The sequence below is a fragment of the Marmota monax genome, unplaced genomic scaffold (assembly GCF_021218885.2).
Source record: "Marmota monax isolate L192 unplaced genomic scaffold, Marmota_monax_Labrador192_F-V1.1 WCK01_AAM20220418_F8-fsc00031, whole genome shotgun sequence".
NCBI lineage: Eukaryota > Metazoa > Chordata > Mammalia > Rodentia > Sciuridae > Marmota > Marmota monax.
Genome location: NW_026695197.1, coordinates 15,990,531 through 16,010,803, shown reverse-complemented (window position 1 = coordinate 16,010,803; position 20,273 = coordinate 15,990,531). Strand labels below are relative to the sequence as shown.

At 40.8% G+C, this 20,273-nt stretch overlaps 1 protein-coding gene across 1 annotated transcript in view; it reads left to right on the top strand.

The window, feature by feature from the left end:
- Positions 1-20,273, top strand: part of Epg5 (ectopic P-granules 5 autophagy tethering factor) — a 101,999-nt gene that overhangs the window by 75,088 nt on the left and 6,638 nt on the right. The window contains exons 31-42 of the mRNA XM_046428317.2: positions 320-533; positions 2,683-2,831; positions 3,414-3,615; positions 4,148-4,226; positions 5,554-5,660; positions 6,739-6,914; positions 9,423-9,608; positions 10,124-10,333; positions 11,002-11,146; positions 13,212-13,454; positions 14,486-14,702; positions 15,182-15,397. Of these exons, the coding sequence (XP_046284273.1) occupies positions 320-533; positions 2,683-2,831; positions 3,414-3,615; positions 4,148-4,226; positions 5,554-5,660; positions 6,739-6,914; positions 9,423-9,608; positions 10,124-10,333; positions 11,002-11,146; positions 13,212-13,454; positions 14,486-14,702; positions 15,182-15,397 (2,144 nt within the window). The remainder of the gene's footprint in view (positions 1-319; positions 534-2,682; positions 2,832-3,413; positions 3,616-4,147; positions 4,227-5,553; positions 5,661-6,738; positions 6,915-9,422; positions 9,609-10,123; positions 10,334-11,001; positions 11,147-13,211; positions 13,455-14,485; positions 14,703-15,181; positions 15,398-20,273) is intronic.

Below are 20,273 nucleotides of genomic sequence, written 5' to 3'. Positions count from 1 at the left end.
TCAGATGGAAATGTGTGGATTTTTCAGGAACAAAATAAAATTATAAATAATAATGGTCAAGAAGATATTCATATTACAAAAAAGCCTGTTGTTAAGAAAAGTCTGCCTCTGAAATCTCAGAGCAAGGTAGAGATGGTTGCATAATGGTACCAGTGAGTGAACTTCTTATACATTCTTTCATTTGCCTGTGTGTACATTTATTTTCTATTTTTATAAAAAGATAAATGTGACTTTTAAACTAAATTTGTAAAGACCTCTCTGTACTTCATTTAATTTTCTAGTGTAAATAAATCTGCTTCTTGTTTCTTTTTCTTTTTAGTTCGATCTTAAGCAATGGTTAAACGCCACTAAACCTCCTCTGTCTGATCGTACCAGGCTTCTGGAGTCCATTCATTTGGCACTTACTGCCTGGGGCCTTGAACCAGATGAAGATATTTTGATGCCATTTAATCTTTTCTGTAAGCACTGGACTTACCTTCTTCTCTACCAGTTCCCTGACCAGTACAGTGATGTTCTCAGGCTGCTGATGCAAAGTAAGTATCTTCATTTAATTGTGATTAACTAGATCTCTGCATATATTTAATGCCACATTTACCAGGTAGCATCCAGAAATGTAAGAATAATGTAAACATAGAATTTGAAAATTACTAATCATCACTGAAAGCACTCAACTAACAGTGCCCAAAGTTGGTATCTGTAAGAATGATCAGCCACTGTCCTGAACGCTAGAATGGGCCCAGCCTGGGCAAGGCAGCTCTCAGGCTTTGGTATTGGTGTCCCCAGTTACACAGTAACTTCTTACCTTGACTTTGCTGCTCTTGAGGTAGGGTGAAGTGGGAGAGGAGCTGCTTACTCTGCAGACAACAAATTTGGCAAGGAAGGGAGCATGTGTTTCATATGCTATTTGGTTTCTCTGTGTTTCCAAGTGGTGGATACATTTTGGGTCATCCCACCCCACCTATTATTTTGACTTATTTTTTACTCCTGCCTTCTGTTCTTGAATGGCAGGCTGTACTTATATTTGCCAAGGAAAAGAACAACATTAAATTTGCCACATTCCCACCATTTCTATCGTCTCTTTCCTGTAATTTTCCAGAGAAGTGTTAGAGATTAAAGGAAAAATAAAAGGGTCTAGGCTTGGGCTGGGGTTATGGCCCAGTGGTGGAGCGCTTGCCTAGCACGTGCAAGGCGCTGGGTTCAATCCTTAGCACCACATAAAAATAAAATAAAGGTATTGTGCCCAACTACAACTGAAACAAAATACTTTTAAAATAAAAGGTCTAGGCTTTTTTATTTTGAAATTTCACTAGGCAGTAATTTTATTGAACTTCAGTCAATGAGATAACATTATTTTTCATTCATATGGCATACTATATTTATAAATATAAGGCAAAACTTAGTTTTGCTCTTTACCAAATCTTTGTATTGCTTAATAGAATTTGTTTAATGGACAAGTTAATGATTCATTGTATTGATTCATTGTAATGATTCATTGTTTTGAAAGATCCTTAAATATATAATCTCTCATTTTCAAAGCACTAAGCTAGAGAGGCAAGTTGCAGAGTGGATGGTGAATGGAAATACATTTGTACAAATTTTAATGAATATGTACATAGCTAATATTTATTATACATTTCAAAATTTGATCAAGTATGTATTCTGGGTTTTCCCCTGAAACCTCTCAAAGAGATTGTGACCTATACAGGCTACCACTGACTCATATTTAGCAGAAAATTTCTACTTATCATGAATTTCTACTTACCTTTAACTGAATTACTCTGATTCCATGACCTATGACCTCCTAATTTTCTTTCCCTCCCCTGCTGCCAGAGCAGTATTCCCAGGGTTCCAGCCTTTGCCCTTCTACCTGTTCATTCTTCATAGATGAGCTATTCATGGCTTTATTGCCGTCTTCTAGGTCTGCACAACTCTCATACCAGTACATTGATTCCAGGCCTCTGTCCTAGGATCCAGACTATAGGAACCCTGGGGTACCTTGCTGTCCCCTTGGTGCCCCCACTTCACATATTGCAGCCAACCTCTCATCTTTCCCCTCAGACTTTCCTGTGAACTTCCATGAACCTGTTTGATTAGGGTTAGGGTTAGGGAGGTATTGTTCTGTCCTGTGGGATGGGAATGTAGGTAGTAGAATGGGAACTAGTTGGGAATACTGGCTGGTGTTCTCCATGTGCTGCCTTTAGGTCTTGGTTTAGGTTTTACCCATTGTAGGAGTAGAATTTTAGCGCTGGATGGACTCTTTCCCAGGAGGCTAGATTCTGGAGTTGCATTCTGCATCCAGTGACCCTTGTCCTGTCACTATTGTTTGTTTCACACCCATAGATAGCTGTCACCCTCCGGCCAGGACAGTGGAACCTTTACCATTCTCCAGCTGGGTTGTAGGCTGGGATTCCCATCTCATTCCAGCTCTAATAGCTTTGCAGAACTCACTTCTATCTGGGTTACCAGGAACAAGGAAAGTTGAATGTTTAGCTATCAGTTTTTTCAGTAAATTTTCTTTACTTTGGTCTCTTTATCTCAGATATTCCTATGATTTCGTTTGGATTTTTATTTAATTATTATTGCTTTGGTTAAATTGAAAACCTCTAATCATGTATTCTTTGATTAAAGGTGAAAAGTGAGTTTTGGAAGGATACTGACTTGTTCTCTCTGTCTGCTCCCCAGGCTCTTCAGAGCAGTTGCTGAGCCCTGAGTGTTGGAAAGCCACTCTGCGAGCCCTGGGCTGCACTGCCCCGAGCTGCCATCAGGGGGCAGCTTCTGCTGAGGGCACTGTGCTGCACAGCTCTTCGAATGTTCTCTTGTCAGACAAGCAGGTGTGTAGCTTTTGGTGGCTGAGGTGTTTGTGTATTTCTTTTTCATTTCCCTTGCTGTTTTTTTTTTTTTTTTTAAATAATTGGAGCATATTTAAAAGTATCCAAGATGCTTTTGGATAACATCTAAAAAGCTGGCTTTTGTGCTCTATCTTTCAGAACGCAATGTTTTTCTTTGTTGTTCCTTTACTACCTTCTTGTCCCCTTTGTCTGCATGTTTTTTATGTCATACTTCTGAGTCCAATTTCTGTCTGTTCCAGATGAGGCCAGGTGCTTTCCTACCTGCCTTAGCCCATCTGACTCAACCCTGAGGCCACTGGGTGGGTTTTCATACAGTGTCTCACAGTCTTGGGTTTTACCAGTTTTATTGCATATGGGTTCATGTAAGAATTTATTTGAAAGAAGGTTATTTTACTTTAGAGAATGAATTTGAAACCCACTGATTTATTTTCATGTTTTCTGTCTCTTTGAAACTCTGTTAAAAAGTCAAAGACCTCCAGTGTGCTTATCCCAGTTAGACATATAATACTCTTAAAAGCAGATATTTCGTAAGCATTTCGATTGGTCTTTTTTTTTTTTTTCCAGGTAGTGGAGACCATACAGTGGCTTTCAGACTTTTTTTATAAGCTTCGGTTATCCAAGTTGGACTTTAAAAGCTTTGGTTTATTTTCAAAATGGAATCCGTACATGGCTGATGTGAAGACACTTTTGGGCTATCTTGTGAAAAGGCTGATTGACTCAGAAATGGCCTCCTTGGCCCAAGACCCATCTGCCAGCAGCAAAACAGGTAACATGTCTTTAGTGCAATGTGGAGTAAGATGTTCTGCCCTTCCATTAGAAGACATTTGAATAGCTACATTAGGAGATTTATATCGACTGTCAAGGAGAGGAGATAGAAATTATATAGTCCAAGTGCACCCTATATCTGTGTCATGCTGTATTCATTACACATTGAATATAGGTGGCTTACTGTAGCTCATCTCTAATCCTTTGCAGGGTGTGGTGCAAAGAGATGGGTTTCTATCTCTACTTCCTTCTTTCTATAATTTATGTAGCTAAGGACAGATTCTGAATATTAAGTATTTGTCCTGGAAAAAAATGTATGTTTTAAAATTAGCCATGACATTGTGTTATAATAAAAAAAGTCTTCAACTCAAATTCATTGCAATAAACGAAGCAAACGTATCAAACATATTTAGTTATACTAACATGCTTATATATCAACATAGGCTTATTGAGTGTACATATACTAAGATCTAGATTTTCTATAAAATGTTACCAATGGTATTGACAAAGCATTATCTCCTAAATGTTTGCAGTTTCAGTGCTGAGATCCCTACATTCAGTAACCATCCAGCTCTTTAAGCCATGGATCTTGGTTTTAGAGGACAGTGAAAGGTAAATACTTTTTCAGATATTCAAAATTTGGGGGGACTTATTTACTTACAGTAAGTAATTAAAGGTTTTGATAAAGGTGATGATTGAAGTATTGGGCTATATTTAAATTTAGAATTTTTAAAAATAAAACTTAAGACTTAAAAGTTTATGGAATTATTAGTCTGTGTGATTAGAGATGTTGTCTTGATATTAATTTTGGAACAGAGTAGGAAAATCATTTCCAGTTTTCTACAATAAAGAAGTTGAATGCATTTTGGTACTTGATTTAAAAATAAAAAGATGCTGTTCTCCTGAGGTTCCTCTTAGGTTTTGATAACAGCACTACAAAAGATGGGACTTCCTTAATTTTCTTTACTACCTGAGTTATTTTTTTGGAACTAAGTTGATTATTAAATTATTGGGTAGAATTATCCTTTAAAACATGGAAATCTGCTGTTAGATGTGAAAGCATTATTTCATGATTATTAAAAGTACTTAGAGTTATATAGCTGTCCAAATACAGTGATGAGTGGGGTGTGTGTGTGTGTGTGTGTGTGTGTGTGTGTGTTTCTTCCCCCTTTTGAAGCATTAATTTGATCTTGAGGCTCAGAACCTGAATGTTTTAACTCAGGTCTCCTGTCAGTTGGTTGTGTTAAAGTTGGAGCTGGAACTCAGGTCCTTGACTCCTATTTCCAGTGCTGCTTCAAGAGCCCTTTAGGGGAAACATGAAAGATTCTAGATTTTCTCCTTGACTGATGTGAAAGCTTCAGGATTTTGTATTGACTGTACATAGACTGGCTATAGTGAAAGGCTGCCTGTTTTATCTTTGAGATGAATTAATAGAATTTATTTTGATAATTAACTTTCTGGACCAGATTCAAAATTTAAAATTTTCATCTAAAGAATTCTTTGGCCATTCCTGTCTGTTAATTTTTGGCCATCTTTTTGTTACATGGATTTTACTTTATTTTTTCATGCTTCAGGTAGAGAAAATTTTTTGTTGAAACGCACCTTAAGGTATTTTTCTAAACTGTTTGAAATGTAACTGAGATATTCAAGGGTATAAATTAGATGCAAAAAGATATTAATTTAAGGATTAGATAGCAACTTCTGAACTTTTAATTGTACCAGAATAAAAGGTCGGAAGGAGAGAAAGTAAACTTATGTGGTTGATGTTACTCTCTACAATTTGCTGCCAGGAATTCACAGCCATTGAAGTGGTCGAGATATGTGTTAGGGGTATGTAATGCAAGATTTTCTAGGACCTGGCCAACCCTAGACTCTGGGAATTAGGGTAATTTGATCAAGGGCACTTTCATTCCTAAGCTTGTGTTTCTTTTCTTTAAAGCACCCAACAGCGACATTACCCTTGGCTGGAGAGTGATGCTGTGGTGGCCTCAGACATTGTGCAGTTGTTCGCTGACTGTGTGGATTTACTGCATGAGAGTTTTAAAGGTAGGGAGGGAGCCTGGATGTCTGGTTAGGGCTCACTTTTTCCCCAAGTTATTCAGTCATGCTTTTGCCTCTGCCTTCTTATTGTATTTTATTTTAATTGATGGGCAGTCAGCTGGGACTGAAGAAAGGCCACTAATAACTATTATGTAATGTTAAGTTTGTGACTTCTTTTTGTGTGAGGTTGCTCTGAGTTTGTCATTTGCTGGAAAATTTGCAGCCATCCCCTCTTCAGATGTTGCCTGTTGCTAGTATTTTGAAGACCTCCCCCATCTTTCTCCTTAATGGTTGTACTAATTTACATTCCCACCAACTATTTATAGGAGCTTCTTTCTCTATATCCTCTCCAGCACTCATCTTCTGTCTTTTTAATAAAAGGCAATCTAACAGGTGTGATGTGATGTTTCCTTGTGGATTTAATGGTTTCATTGCATTTCTATAATGATAAATGATATGAGCTACTGGTCATTTGTATGTGTTTTTTTCTATGTTCTGAGAAATGTGTGGAACATTTCTTTTGAGGAATATTGAATTCCTCCAAGGTGCCAGGTGAATGAGGCACTAAATACATGAGACTAAATGAATACATGCTGAGGGCAACAGACTGTAAGAGTTAAAAGGCCATATGTTGCCCAAGTAATTAAAATACCAGTTCTTATTATTATCTGCCAGTGTTCCCCCTCCTATACATGAAAATCTTTGAAATTGGATACACATTGAGAACTTTAGATTTTAGATTTTTGGTTCAAATTCATGTTTTCTAATTTTTTTTTTTTTTTTGAAAAAAGAAAAACCAACCAGAAGCAGTGGCATATGCCTAGAATCCCAGTGACTGGGGAGGCTAGGGCAGGAGAATTGCAAGTTCAGGACCAGCCTCAGCAACTTAGTGAGACCCTGTCTCAAAATAAAAAATAAAATGGGCTGGGGATGAGGCTCAGTGGTCAAGTGCCCCTGGGTTCATTCCCCAGTTTAAAAGAGAGAGAGCACGAGAGGGCACATGAGAGAGTGAGAAAGAGAGGGAAAAAAACAAGAAGAAAAAAATACCAAAGGTCCTTAGCTGTATTTTCTTTTTCAATTCTAGACAAGTTGTTGCCAGGTGATGAAGGAGCCCTTCGGTTACACCTGATGCATTATTGTGAAGCGTGTACTGCACCCAAAATGCCAGAGTTCATTCTGTATGCTTTTCATAGTGCATACCAGAAACTCCAGTGGAAGGACCTGCATCCCGATCAGATGCTCATGGAGGCCTTCTTCAAAGTGAGCCCTTCACCCGTGTGTCACACCATGGAGTGGTCTGCTGCTGGGGAGCAGCCTCTTCCCCGTGGTTCTGTGCAGGGACAGTGTGTGCCAAAGAGGGCTGTGCACACATTGGGTGCCTCCTCAGTGGTACTTGTGGAAAGCAGCAGGCTGTGGAAATAATTTCTTTATGTATGTTAGTAGAGGATCGGAAAATATCTATAGAACAGCTTTTAAAACCCAGAGAAACATTGTGTCTGTAATATGTCAGTCATTTTCTAGACTTTATGTTGGGTGAGTACATAGTTTAATGACTTAGTCTTGCTCGATCTTGGTTGGTGTTTCTGTGTATATGATTTTTCTAGAATGGTGTCATTAGAACAACTTGTTAAATGCTCTATTAAAGAAGATATGAATTGGTACTCAAGCCATTAGTTTCTTTTAGCAAATAAGTGAATGACAATACTGTAGATGATAAAGTGCAGTGTAACAACGGACACTGCATCATAATTATAAAAAAAACCCTGAAATGGTCTGAAAATAGTACCAGTAAGTGTGTGTGTGAGTCTGTAGTAGAAGCAATAGTTAACAAAAAACAGTACTGCAGTGTTACTTATATACCAGTCAGGCATTTGGCACAGTTTTTGTTGTTCTTACTAAGTTTCTGGTTAAAAAAAAAAAAAAAAAAAAAAACACAAAAACACTTTATAATCTAGGTTTAGGTTTATAATCTTAGCTTAGGTTTTTATGATCGTTTCGGTTCATTTGTTTGTTAGTCATCATTTAATTTGTGTTGACTCTCAATGTCATATTTATCATTAAGGCACCCTAAGTGCTTTAGTTGATACATATCTATAGTTATTTTTGATGATTAGTAAATATACTGCAGCCTTTTGTGCTGTGGTGAGCCCCGCCCAGTGCTGCTCTTTCCCATCATTCTTGTGTAGCGAGCTCCAGGGAAGCTGAGGGTATTCGTTTTAGAGAAATATAAGATTGAAGAATGATTTTTTTTTTTTTAAGAGAGAGAGAGAGAGAGAGAGAGAGAGAATTTTAATATTTATTTTTTAGTTTTCGGCGGACACAACATCTTCGTTTGTATGTGGTGCTGAGGATCGAACCCAGGCCACACGCATGCCAGGCGAGTGCGCTACCGCTTGAGCAACATCCCCAGCCCCTGAAGAATGATTTTGTAGTTGCATTTAGTAAATAATGCACACACTAAATAGATGTTTAATCACCATTATGAACATGAGAGAAAGTTGTTTTAAAGAACTATAAGATGGAATTTTAACTAAGAAAGAGGATGACCTTCACTGTAAGACTGATTGAATAGTAAACCCATCTGACAAGGGATGCTGTAGATCCATCTATGTCTAAGGATATTATTCTGATGATAGATGGCCCTTGACCTGCCCAGAAGCTGGGAATCTTTTTACTTACTATATCTTGTTGTCATAATCAAGTATGCTTTTTTTTTTTTTAACACAAAAATGAGGCTGAGGATGGAGAACAGATTATAAAGGAGGATGAATTGTTTTCTAAGAAGGAAGAGAACTAGTAGTTAGTGTACTATAATACAGTAATGGGAAGGTGTAAATCACTGATCATGAGTTTATGAAGAGCTTTTATTCTTTATTTTGAAAGAAAAATCTTATTACTTAGCCATGTTTTGTTTTTAAATAAATTACAATTATTGAAATAGGCTTATAAAATATAACTCATATAGTTTATAGAATATATCCCCCCAAAAAACCCTACTAAGAATTTAAGCACTATGTAGTCATCAAAAATTATAAAGACCAATAATATGAAGATATTTTTAATAAATATAACATTACATTAAGTATTATATATTGCAGCAGGTCTCAGTGTATGATCCTGGGGACAGCAGCATCAGCATCACCTGGGAACTTGTTAGCAGTGCACATTCCTGCTGCCAACCCATATGTGGGAAATTAACAGCTCTGGGGGTAGGCCCAGCCATCTGTATTTTAAGATCCTGGTGGTTCTGATGCTCACTCAAGTTTGAGAACTACTAACTAGTAGAGCTCAATTTTCATCCTGTCTCAGCACACCTGAAGATTCTGACATACTCTTGCATCTCCAGTGACTCAGTGTGGCAAGGAATCTCCACCAGGGTTGGGGTTAGGGGAGGTGGTTCCTTGCCTGGTAGGAATTATTAGAATCCACCAGGCACAGTGGTGTGCACCTGTAGTTCCAGCATTTAGGAGGCTCATGCAGAAGGATCCTTTTAGCCCTGGAGTTAGAGACCAAGCCTGAACAACATAGTGAAACCTTGTTTCAATAAACAAAACAAAGAATTATTGAAATTTAAAAATGCATGCATGTACAACATGGAAGGAAAGATATGACAAATGTTTATCTCTGGAAGTTAGGATTATGGATGGTATGTATAATCTGGGGAAAATGTTTTTAAAAACAAATACATGAAACACTGATTTATATACATTTTAAAGATAAGTCAGACAGCATAAAGCAAAACACTGATTTTCATCTATTTCCTTGAAGGTGGAACGAGGAAGCCCCAAGAGCTGTTTCTTGTTTTTGGGAACCGTGCTTTGTGAAGTCAATTGGGTTAGTGTGCTTGCTGATGCCTGGAACCCCAACCCCCAGCCTGAAACCCGGAGCATGATTGTCTGCCTCCTTTTCATGATGATTTTACTGGCAAAGGAAGTTCAACTTATAGAACAGACAGTAAGTTTGGGGGGCTTGTGATCACACGAAGCTCTGTAGCTCCTCAGTTTCTACTGGGTCGTGGCTTTTCGGTTGTTTCCTTAGTGCCTCCCTCTGTCAGCATGAATAGGTGCGTGGCATATGAGCTGTGCCTTTAATGAGATGCTTGCTTTTCTTGGATCATCCATTGCCTAAGTCATGGAGAGAACCTCACTAAGTTAGAACACATCAATTTATTTTATTTTATATCTACTTCCTAGTTTGTGCTCTGTGCTTCAGTGTTGGCGTGTGCCACCAGAGCAGAGTTCCTTTGAAAATTGGTTCCGAATAGTTTTTTAGATCTTAATATTAGTGGGTTTTTGCCATGACTTTGGTTATTGCCATTACTAATGCTCCTAATGAGTAGATTCTTACTTGATATCTGAGATTCTGTGCTTTGATAGAACACCTTAGTAGCTTTCTTATGGAGTAGTTAGAATGACATATTTCTCAGAAGATGGGACTCTGGAACTAAAGCCATCTGTTCCATGTTTTAGGATTCGCCTTTACTTAGTCTCCTTGGACAGACAAGCTCGCTCTCATGGCACCTTGTGGACATTGTGTCATACCAGAGCGTGCTAAGTTATTTCAGCAGTCACTACCCACCAACCATCATCCTGGCAAAGGAATCTTCTGCTGAATTGATTGTGAAGCTTCTGAAAGTGTCTGCAGGACTTTCCATTCCTACTGACAGCCAGAAACATCTTGTAAGTTGAGAGGGTGCTTTAAAAGGCAGGGCAAGGTCTTCAGGACTGGAAGTAGCATAAGTACCACTGAGGACAGTCTCAGACGTGCTGACTGCTCAGCAGAGAAGGTTGGGGGAGTGTCATTGTGTATTCATATTGGTCCCTTGCTTGGATCCTTTGGTTTGGGTTTCTCTCTTTTGCAAAGTCTTGACCTATTATCAGTGACACATGTTTACCAGAGGTCAGAAGGATTGAGAGCTGGCAGTGGGCCACTGGTTTCATTTTATGAATGTCATCAGTGGCAGGAACGGTGAAGAGTATGAGCTTGAGGTCTGACAGACTCAGGACCACCTCACATAGTATTATGAGGACTGAATTAGATAGTGAGCATGAAAGTTTTTGGAAAGATCCTGGCAGGTAATCCGTGTGTAGTTAATATGACGAATGTAGTGGAGAAGGAGGGGTGTTGTGTGGAATTGGGAGAAGGCAGGTTCTAATCTAGTTACCGCAGGTTTGCATAGCCCCAAACATGGGACCCTGGGATGCCTGGATGAGGTCCTCGCGTGGCTTCTTGATCTGTCCTCTCCACTCCTTGCCCAAGTGTTCAGAGCAGTGCTATGCTCCCGGGGAATCCTCAGTCCACACTCCTTGCTTGGATTCATTTGAGTGATCCTTTTCTTGTTTGTCAGGATGTGGTTCCAAAATGCCAAGCTTTCACTCATCAGATGGTTCAATTCCTCAGCACCCTGGAACAAACTGGAAAAGTCACCTTTGCTGTCCTAGAACAGGAAATGTCTAAGCTCTTGGATGATATCATTGTCTTTAACCCGCCTGGTAAGTGACCAGTGGGAAGCCACATATTCACATAATCTATGAATTGCTGTCACAGTAAGGCATTGTGGGGTGAGGAAAACGGGCAGGACCCTGCCATTCCCGTTTCCAGAGAGACAGTGGTCAAAGAGCTGCTTAGTCAGCCCTGGAGAGAGGCGGAGTGTTAAGAACTTGAGGAGGAGCTGGCCCTGGCGATGCTGGTGTGAGGTAAAGTGGACTGGGGGTCAAGCTGGACACTCTGGATTTAGTTATTAGAAGGTAGCAGGAAGCCTGCCAGCGAGCAGCATGCCTAGGGGTTTGACTGGGAAGTAGGAGAGCACTTCAGAATCACCTGTAGAATTGTCAAGATACTTTACATGGAGAATTTCTGTTCTTCATGTTTGGTAGACTGGACGACATCCTGGCTGCCTCTCCTGCTGGGAAATCTCAGAGGCCAGAAATGAAGTAAAACGGGGAACAAACCCTTAAAGGTAGATGAAACAAGATGGCTATCACCTGAGCCTTCTCAGAAAATAGCAGGGGTGATAAAGCACAGGGCCTGCCCGAGTTGGCAGCCTAAAAGGAGATCCCATGTGTAAGCCACAGAGTGACATCTTTCCTGCACAGATGAGCCAGAGATGCACATGCTCCTGTGAAAGGAGAGAAAAGACAATTACCTGTTCTGGCCTTGGTATGTGGCAGGGAAAGAGGTCCATTTTGAATATTGGTTAAGGACAAATTTTCTTTTATGTGTCCTCCTGTGGTGCTTAAAATCAAACCCAGGGTCTTATGCATACTAGGCAAGTGCTCTACCATAGATCCACATCCCCAGTCCCTCACATGGTTTTGAAATATGAATTCATACTGGTTAAATTGTCCCCCTGTACCCGCTACAAAAAAAGAAAAAAAGAAAAAGAAAAGTCAGTAGGTACTGGAGAAACTGTGCCACAGTTGGTCATATGTGAGTTGGCCTTGAGGTTTGAACAATAGCTGCCCGGGGAAGGGAGCTGGAAGAGTGTTTTAGGAAAATTTTAATCAGAAGAGTAACAGGATCAGATCTGGTTTTCAGGGAAATGTTTATTGCCCCGGTTGATGATGAACAGGAAGGGGAGAGGCTAGGATCTGTTATGAGGCTTATTGTAGTAATTTGTTACTATGAGTCATAATTAAAAGATAAATTAAAATTGCTTTTTAGTTGAAATTGAGACAAAGACTTAGTCACTAAGAATATTTATACCCATAGAAATATATGAAGAAAAATTCCCAGGCACATTGCTGTTTTTCTTTCTCTCAAGAGTTTTTAAGTTCTTGATTGATAAGAAGTAGATCTTACAGTTGGTAGGGTCTGTTTTACAGTGTATAAGTAGTTTTTTTTGTTGGGTGTGATGAATAAGATCTTCTAACTTTTTACCAGTCCCATGGATGCAAATACTGAATCCTGTGGCAACAAAGCCTTAAGAAAGTTTTGTTTTCTTTTTTTAAAGTACCCAACTCAAAGAGAGCTAGAAGCCATTGGTAAAAATCGTGCTTTTTAAAACTCCCAGTGACATGTATTTCTCATGCTTGAGGGTGAAGGATGCTGCCCCAGTGACCTCCCTTCATGCTTGTGAAATAGAATTTGCTCTTTTTCTGGCAGTTTTCTTTGAAAAACGTGTTTATTTTATAGTCTGTTCACTTTTCTTATTTAAAAAACAAAGAAATAGGGCATGGTAACATGTTCTTGTAGGCCCAGGAGTTTGAGGCCAGCCTGAGCAACATAGATCTCTTTCTTTAAAAAAAAAAAAGGGCGGGGGGAGGGGAGTAAAGGGGCGGGGGAGAAGAAATAGAAGAGCTGCTGTTAGGAATCTTTTCCATACTTTTATATTTGCTTTTAAGCTATAATAATCTTTATTCTATGTAAATCACTCTAGACTATTGATAGCTTGGCAATGGCTGTGTTGGGAGTTGGACTCGGGGGTGGAGGGTACTCTTACTAATTAGCTTATCATATCTACCCAAAGCGCAGCTAAGATTGTAGCACTGTTGTTTTCATGATCACATTCTTGTCCCTATGCCAGCGGCCTGAGAGCATGTCTGTGTTCCCCTTCAGACATGGATAGCCAGACCCGCCACATGGCCCTCAGCAGCCTCTTTATGGAAGTCCTGATGATGATGAACAATGCAACTATTCCAATGGCAGAGTTCCTCCGGGGCAGTATCCGGACCTGGATTGGCCAAAAAGTGCATGGGCTGGTGGTGCTGCCCCTGTTAACAGCAGCCTGCCAGAGCTTGGCATCCGTCCGCCACATGGCAGAGACTACAGAAGCCTGCATCTCCGCCTACTTTAAGGAAGGTTAGGGGACACGTCTTCTGTTGGTCTTTCAGGAAAGATTAAAGCTCTGTCACCAGGAAATATATTTCTAGATTCTACCATTCTAATTTCTGCTCTGTAAATGAATGTTCTGACATATCTGTATTGATGTATATCTATATATCTATATTAATATATATTTTTTTCATAAAGATCTGCAGTTAGCATATGAATCACTCATCCATATCTATTGGTGCCATCACCTATTTCAAGGGACAAAAGCTCTAACTTGTTTTACATTGGTTTTAGAGTGTATCATAAGCAAAGTCATGGTCCTCAAAACGAATATTGTACTCCAAAGTCTATATAATAATGATCACTCTGTTTATTTTCCCCTTTTTTGGGTCAGTTTTGATAAAAGGAGTTTTTATAGAAATGTTTTTTGTTTGTTTGTTTCTGGTCATGCTTTTTAAACTCTTTTGTGAAGAAATCACTCTCTCCTGTCCTTCCTTGCCTTCTTATTCCCTGCCTCTATAAACTTTCAGACTCTGGATTAAGAATTGCTCAGAACAGCCCATCTCAACTCTGATATCCAAATATACATGATACTAGACAGTGGAAGAGAAAGAAGGATATCAGAGCAAGGTTCCAGAAGTGCCCATAACCTGCCATATGTCTTATCCCAACAACCCACAACATTCCATGTCCACCAGTGGAAGTGATATGCACACCACTATGCACCCTGCCCTCACTCTCTGCAGAGCTGAGAATCATTAGGATTAATACTTCTGTTTGAAATTTATTTGTATTATTAAAAAATCAACGTGTGGAGTTATGGCCTGAGCTTTGTGTGTATGTGGTTCTTGGGATCGAACCCAGGGCCTCACACATACTAGGCAGGCACTCTACCACTGAGCCATACTCAGCACACATTTCACTTCTGTGGCTTATAGAGCCAACATAAGAGATGTTACCTTGGCATGAAGCTTAAAGTGAAAAGATTTGTTGCAGTTGTTAAGTAATTAGACTCTTTTTTATGTCTTGATGTCTTCTCTCTTTTTTTTTTTCCTTAGGCTCCCTCAATCAAAATTTAGGATGGGGTCCCATTCTGGTGTCCCTTCAAGTTCCTGAGCTCACTATAGAAGAATTTCTGCAGGAGTGCCTGGCCCTTGGCAGTTATCTGACCCTTTATGTCTACCTGCTCCAGTGTTTGAATAGTGAGCAGACTCTAAGGAATGAAATGAAGGTGCTGCTCATCCTCAGCAAGTGGTTGGAACAGGTGTATCCAAGGTGTGTTGGCTTCTGGCTGCTTTATAAAACTGGTAAGGTACTTGGTTAACTTAGAATTTAAGGATTTAGATAAGAAATTATTTAAGAAGACAGAATTAAGAAAAAACAAACAAGGCTATAAGGTACCATGACACTTGTTTGGAAAAGATTCTTTTCTTGATGGCTTAATTTTCTGAGCAAGCTTTTAATTTCCTAAAATAAGCATTTTGAGCATCAGATTGCAGCTTTCCTATAAAAATCCCTACATCCCAGGGTTGTGAACATTAAGTGAAAGCATGAAACCCAGACACAGTGTCTAGCACAGAGTAAGTAGTCACTAAACTGTAGCATTAACATTTGTTAACACCAATTAGCTTAGGGTTTTAAGGTACTAAATGTCTCCTTTACTTAAAAGTCAAATGTGGACATTCAGTGAAATGGAGTTGGGGGGGAAAAAAAAATCTCACTTCTAATTTTACTCTCTCTGGCACCTTCCCCAGCTCTGCACAGGAAGAGGCAAAGCTATTTCTATGGTGGCACCAAGTCCTGCAGCTGTCCCTGATTCAGACTGAGCAGAACGACTCAGTCCTCACGGAATCTGTTGTCCGAATTCTGCTCATGCTTCAGAGCAGGCAAAACCTCCTGGCTGAGGAGAGGCTCAGCTCTGGGATTTTGGGGGCGATTGGATTGGGCCGGAAGTCTCCCTTGTCCAACAGGTGAGGATGCACCTACCACTGCTTTCTTGGAAGGCCTCAGATATCGGCACCTATTTCAGGGTGGGACTCTGGAGTAGGGTTTTTGATGTAGGAGTTACGTTTTCCAGAAAGACAAAGGGGGAAAACACAATAACCCAAACCTTTATTACATCTTGGTATTCTAAAAAGCATATTTATTTTTTCTTGTTTGCAACAGTTTGAAGTTTAGACAGTGTATTTTAGTGTTATCTCTTCTATGTTGACTTTGTAATCTGATTACACTACTGATTTCTTTTTGGTTTGGAGCCATTGATGGTATGCGAGGTTGGTCATTTCTTAAAGCATGCTGGTACACACCTGTAATTCCAGGGACTCTGGAGGGTAGGCAGAAGGATTGCAAGTTCAAGGCCAGCCTCAGCAAGTAAGCAAGGCTCTAATCAACTTAGGGAGACCCTGTCTGAAAATAACAAATAAAAAGGGCTGGGATATAGCTCAGTGGCCAAATTCCCCTGGGTTCAATCCCCAGTACCAAAAAGAAAAGAAGGACCATTTTGTGAAAATGGAATTTTATAATATGTGGCCTCTGGTGTCTGACTTCTTTCACTTAGCATAACATTCTCAAGGTTCAGCTGTGTTGTTCATGTGTCGATTCTTCATTCCTTTATATAGCTGGATAATGTTCTATCTTATGGATCTACTACATTTTGTTTATCCATTGCCGCAGTCTGGCTGGGCACAATCAGGAGCCACTTGTCAAAAGAAACTAACTTTATTTTTATAACCACACACGCCAAACAAAACAGCCTCTCAGGAAAAACCCTCAGAGCCTCAACTGCCACCACCGGCTTTCCACAAGCCTCTCTCTCCCACACAAGCTTCTCTCCACCTCCCACAATCCTCTTGCTCTTGAGGCCGATTGGCTGGGTCGCGTGGGCGGAGCCAAAAAAGTCCCCCAATGAGCAGCTCCGTGGTCTGAAAGGCAGGGAAACAGCCCAATGAGCCTCACTGCAGAGGAGCCAATCAGCAAGATGTTGCTGGGGCGCTGTGAGCCAATCATCAGCTGGCAGTCTGAAAGTTTGCTGGGGCCCCTTTGGCTGTGGCTCTCAACATCTCATCTCAACACACGCTACAGCATGAAGAAGCCTTGGAAATATTTTGCTAAGCACAATTCACAATAACCAAACTATGTGAGCAGACCAGGTGTCCATCAATGGATGAATGAGTATCGAGAATGTGGAGTGTAAACACAATGGAGATTTAGTCAGCCATAAAGAAGAACGAAAGGATGCCGTTTGCAGGAAAATGGATGGAACTTGAGAGCATTATGTTAAACAAAATAAGTAAAACTCAGAAATTCAAGGGTCGTATATCCTCATATGTGGAAACCAGAGGAGAAAAAGGAAAAAAAGGGTGATGGTAGGGGGGCTCAATGTGAAGGAAGATCCATAGAGTCGATGAAGGGGCCCCAGCAAACTTTCAGACTGCCAGCTGATGATTGGCTCACAGCGCCCCAGCAACATCTTGCTGATTGGCTCCTCTGCAGTGAGGCTCATTGGGCTGTTTCCCTGCCTTTCAGACCACGGAGCTGCTCATTGGGGGACTTTTTTGTCTCCGCCCACGCGACCCAGCCAATCGTCCTCAAGAGCAAGAGGATTGTGGGAGGTGGAGAGAAGCTTGTGTGGGAGAGAGAGGCTTGTGGAAAGCCAGTGGTGGCAGTTGAGGCTCTGAGGGTTTTTCCTGAGAGGCTGTTTTGTTTGGCGTGTGTGGTTATAAAAATAAAGTTAGTTTCTTTTGACAAGTGGCTCCTGATTGTGCCCAGCCAGACTGCGGCATTTGGTGGCCCATACGGGGATTAGTCGCCACGCCTAGGCCTCGAAGCGTTTGAGTGGCTTGTTGTAATGGCCAATGTTTTGGCCATTCTTGACGAGAGATGATGCTAAGGTCTGCACCTGTATCCAGTAGCCCATTAAATTCATGTCCTTGAATATTTAGTTTTAGCATGGGGCGAGAATCTAAATTTAAAGAAAGCATAGCCCAATCTACACCTGTGGAGCCTAATCCCTTGGAACCTCTTTCTACAGTACGACTGGAAAATTTATCATGTAGGCTGGGTATTATTAGTAACTGTGCTATTCTATCTCCTGGTGAAATTACTGATATACCCTTTGGAGAACTGGCTATAATTTTTATTTCACCTTCATAATTGGGATCAATTACCCCAGGACTTATCATAAGTCCTTTTAGAGTAGAAGAGCTGCGTCCCAATAATAAGCCTACTGTTCCTTTGGGAAGAGGTCCTTTCACCCCTGTGGGAATGATTTGAACTCCCATCTCTGGAGTTAGTACTGCTCTGGCGGAGGCGCAGATGTCCAACCCTGCGCTCCCTCTGGTTTGTCTGATGAGGGATCTGATGGACAATGTGTCCTGGGCACTACCCTGATGGGGTTGCTGGGTTCCTCCAGTGCTCCGTATATTTGTGGTTTTGGGCCCTGGAGCATTGGGCCCCCCTGTCCATTTTTTTGGCAATGGAGCCTGATGCCTTTCTCCACGATATCGTGGATAAACACCTGGTCCTTGTTCGTTTTTTGATAATGGAGTACCCTCTATGGTGGTTTGAGAACAGCATTCATTAGCCCAATGTCTCCCTCTACGGCATCGTGGGCAAATACCTGGTATTCTACTCCTTTGATACCTAGTTTTGTTAAACCCTCCTCCAATGGGGCAATTCCTTTTAAAATGTCCTGTTTGTTCACAATTGTAGCATGTTCTTGGCCTGGCATCTAAAGCCTGTTTTACTGCAGCTGCCACAACTTGCTCTTGTTCATTAATGTCTCTACATAATTTAATATATGTGTTTAAATCTTCATGTTTCCGTGGTCTAATGATATCTCTGCACCAACGATTCGCTTGCTCATAAGCCAGGTGTTTTAGTAATGGCATTGCTTGTTCTGTATTCCCCAAAACTCTGGTAGCTGTTTGAATAAGCCTATCTACAAATTCAGCATAAGGTTCATTAGCTCCTTGTATTACCTTAGATAATTGACCTTGTAAACCTCCATGTCCTTGTAAAGTCTTCCATGCCTTAATTGCATCTACAGCAATTTGTGCATATACACCAGGATCATATGCAATTTGTTGCTGCTGATCCTCATAAGGTCCCTTTCCTAACAACATATCTAGATTTCTCTGAGGATAACCAGCTGCTGCATTTCGCCTAGCTGTCTCCTTGCAAAATTCCTCATTGGCAACCTTCCATAACAGGTATTGTCCTCCATTTAGCACAGCTTTACACATATTAGCCCAATCTGCTGGCGTCATGTTCAAGTTGTTAATGGATTCGACCATGCTTACAGTGAAGGGTGCTTGAGGACCATAGGTTGTTACAGCCTCTTTTAGCTGCTTCACTGTTTTGAAATTTAAAACATGGTAAAATCGCTGCCCTCCTGCCTCAAATACAGGGCATGTTAATATTTGAGATCTTGTCTCAGGATCCCAACTATCAACTGCGGGGGTTGGGGACCTCCCAGCATATGGAGGTGGCCTTGTTAGTTGGACACTTACGTCCTCTGGTGATAGAAAGGTGTTAGTAGCAGTCTCCTGTAGAGGTGGTGCTGTTGGTTGGACACTTACACCCTCTGGTGATAGAAAGGTGTTAGTAGCAGTCTCCTGTTGTAACTTTCCCCCTGATGGCTTTTTCTGTTTTACACTTTCTTTCTCTGTCTGACTAGCTTGAGAGGCCTTCTCTTTTAGTTGAATCTTTTCCTCTGTCTGACTAACTTGAGAGACCTTCTCTTTTACTTGAATCATTTCTTCTGTCTGACTAACTTGAGAGACCTTCTCTTTTACTTGAATCAATATGTCTTCTCCTTCCTCTACCATTGTCTGAACTGAAGGCTTTGGACTAAGCAAACAAGATATGAACGTCCACAATGGCAATGTGCCAACTGGCAGAGTCCCTGGGCTTTTCTTTTCTATTCTTTTTAAATCTTCACCATGATGGTTCCATTGTGATATATTTAACAACTCCTCCTTAAAAAGCCATGGGCTACATTTTTGTATTGTATCAACGTATGCCCTGACTGTTCTTGATTTTACTGAGATGCCTCCTTCCTCTAACAATTTACTTAACACTCTTTCAGTTTGTTTTTTACTAATTTCTGATCCCATATTTCTACTATAATACAACCCAACAAGATGACGCCAAACAAAACCGAGACAGAATGAAATAAAAAGGGAACAACAAAAAGTCATTATAGCCTTTCTATCCTCCTGACATGTGCATCCGTCCTTTCTCCCTATCTGTTCCTCAGACGTAAATAGTTTTTCCTCAGATGCGAGCGGTTTTTCTTCCGTCTCACTCATCTCCAGGGACAGGCAACTTAAAACAAAAGTGAAGCAAAATAAAAGAGGAATCTTAAAATGGCTACCCATCCTCTCGCCCTGCCCTCAGGGGCGAGCAGTTTCACTTACCCTCAGTCGCTCCCCGTATGGGCCACCAAATGCCGCAGTCTGGCTGGGCACAATCAGGAGCCACTTGTCAAAAGAAACTAACTTTATTTTTATAACCACACACGCCAAACAAAATAGCCTCTCAGGAAAAACCCTCAGAGCCTCAACTGCCACCACCGGCTTTCCACAAGCCTCTCTCTCCCACACAAGCTTCTCTCCACCTCCCACAATCCTCTTGCTCTTGAGGCCGATTGGCTGGGTCGCGTGGGCGGAGCCAAAAAAGTCCCCCAATGAGCAGCTCCGTGGTCTGAAAGGCAGGGAAACAGCCCAATGAGCCTCACTGCAGAGGAGCCAATCAGCAAGATGTTGCTGGGGCGCTGTGAGCCAATCATCAGCTGGCAGTCTGAAAGTTTGCTGGGGCCCCTTTGGCTGTGGCTCTCAACAATCC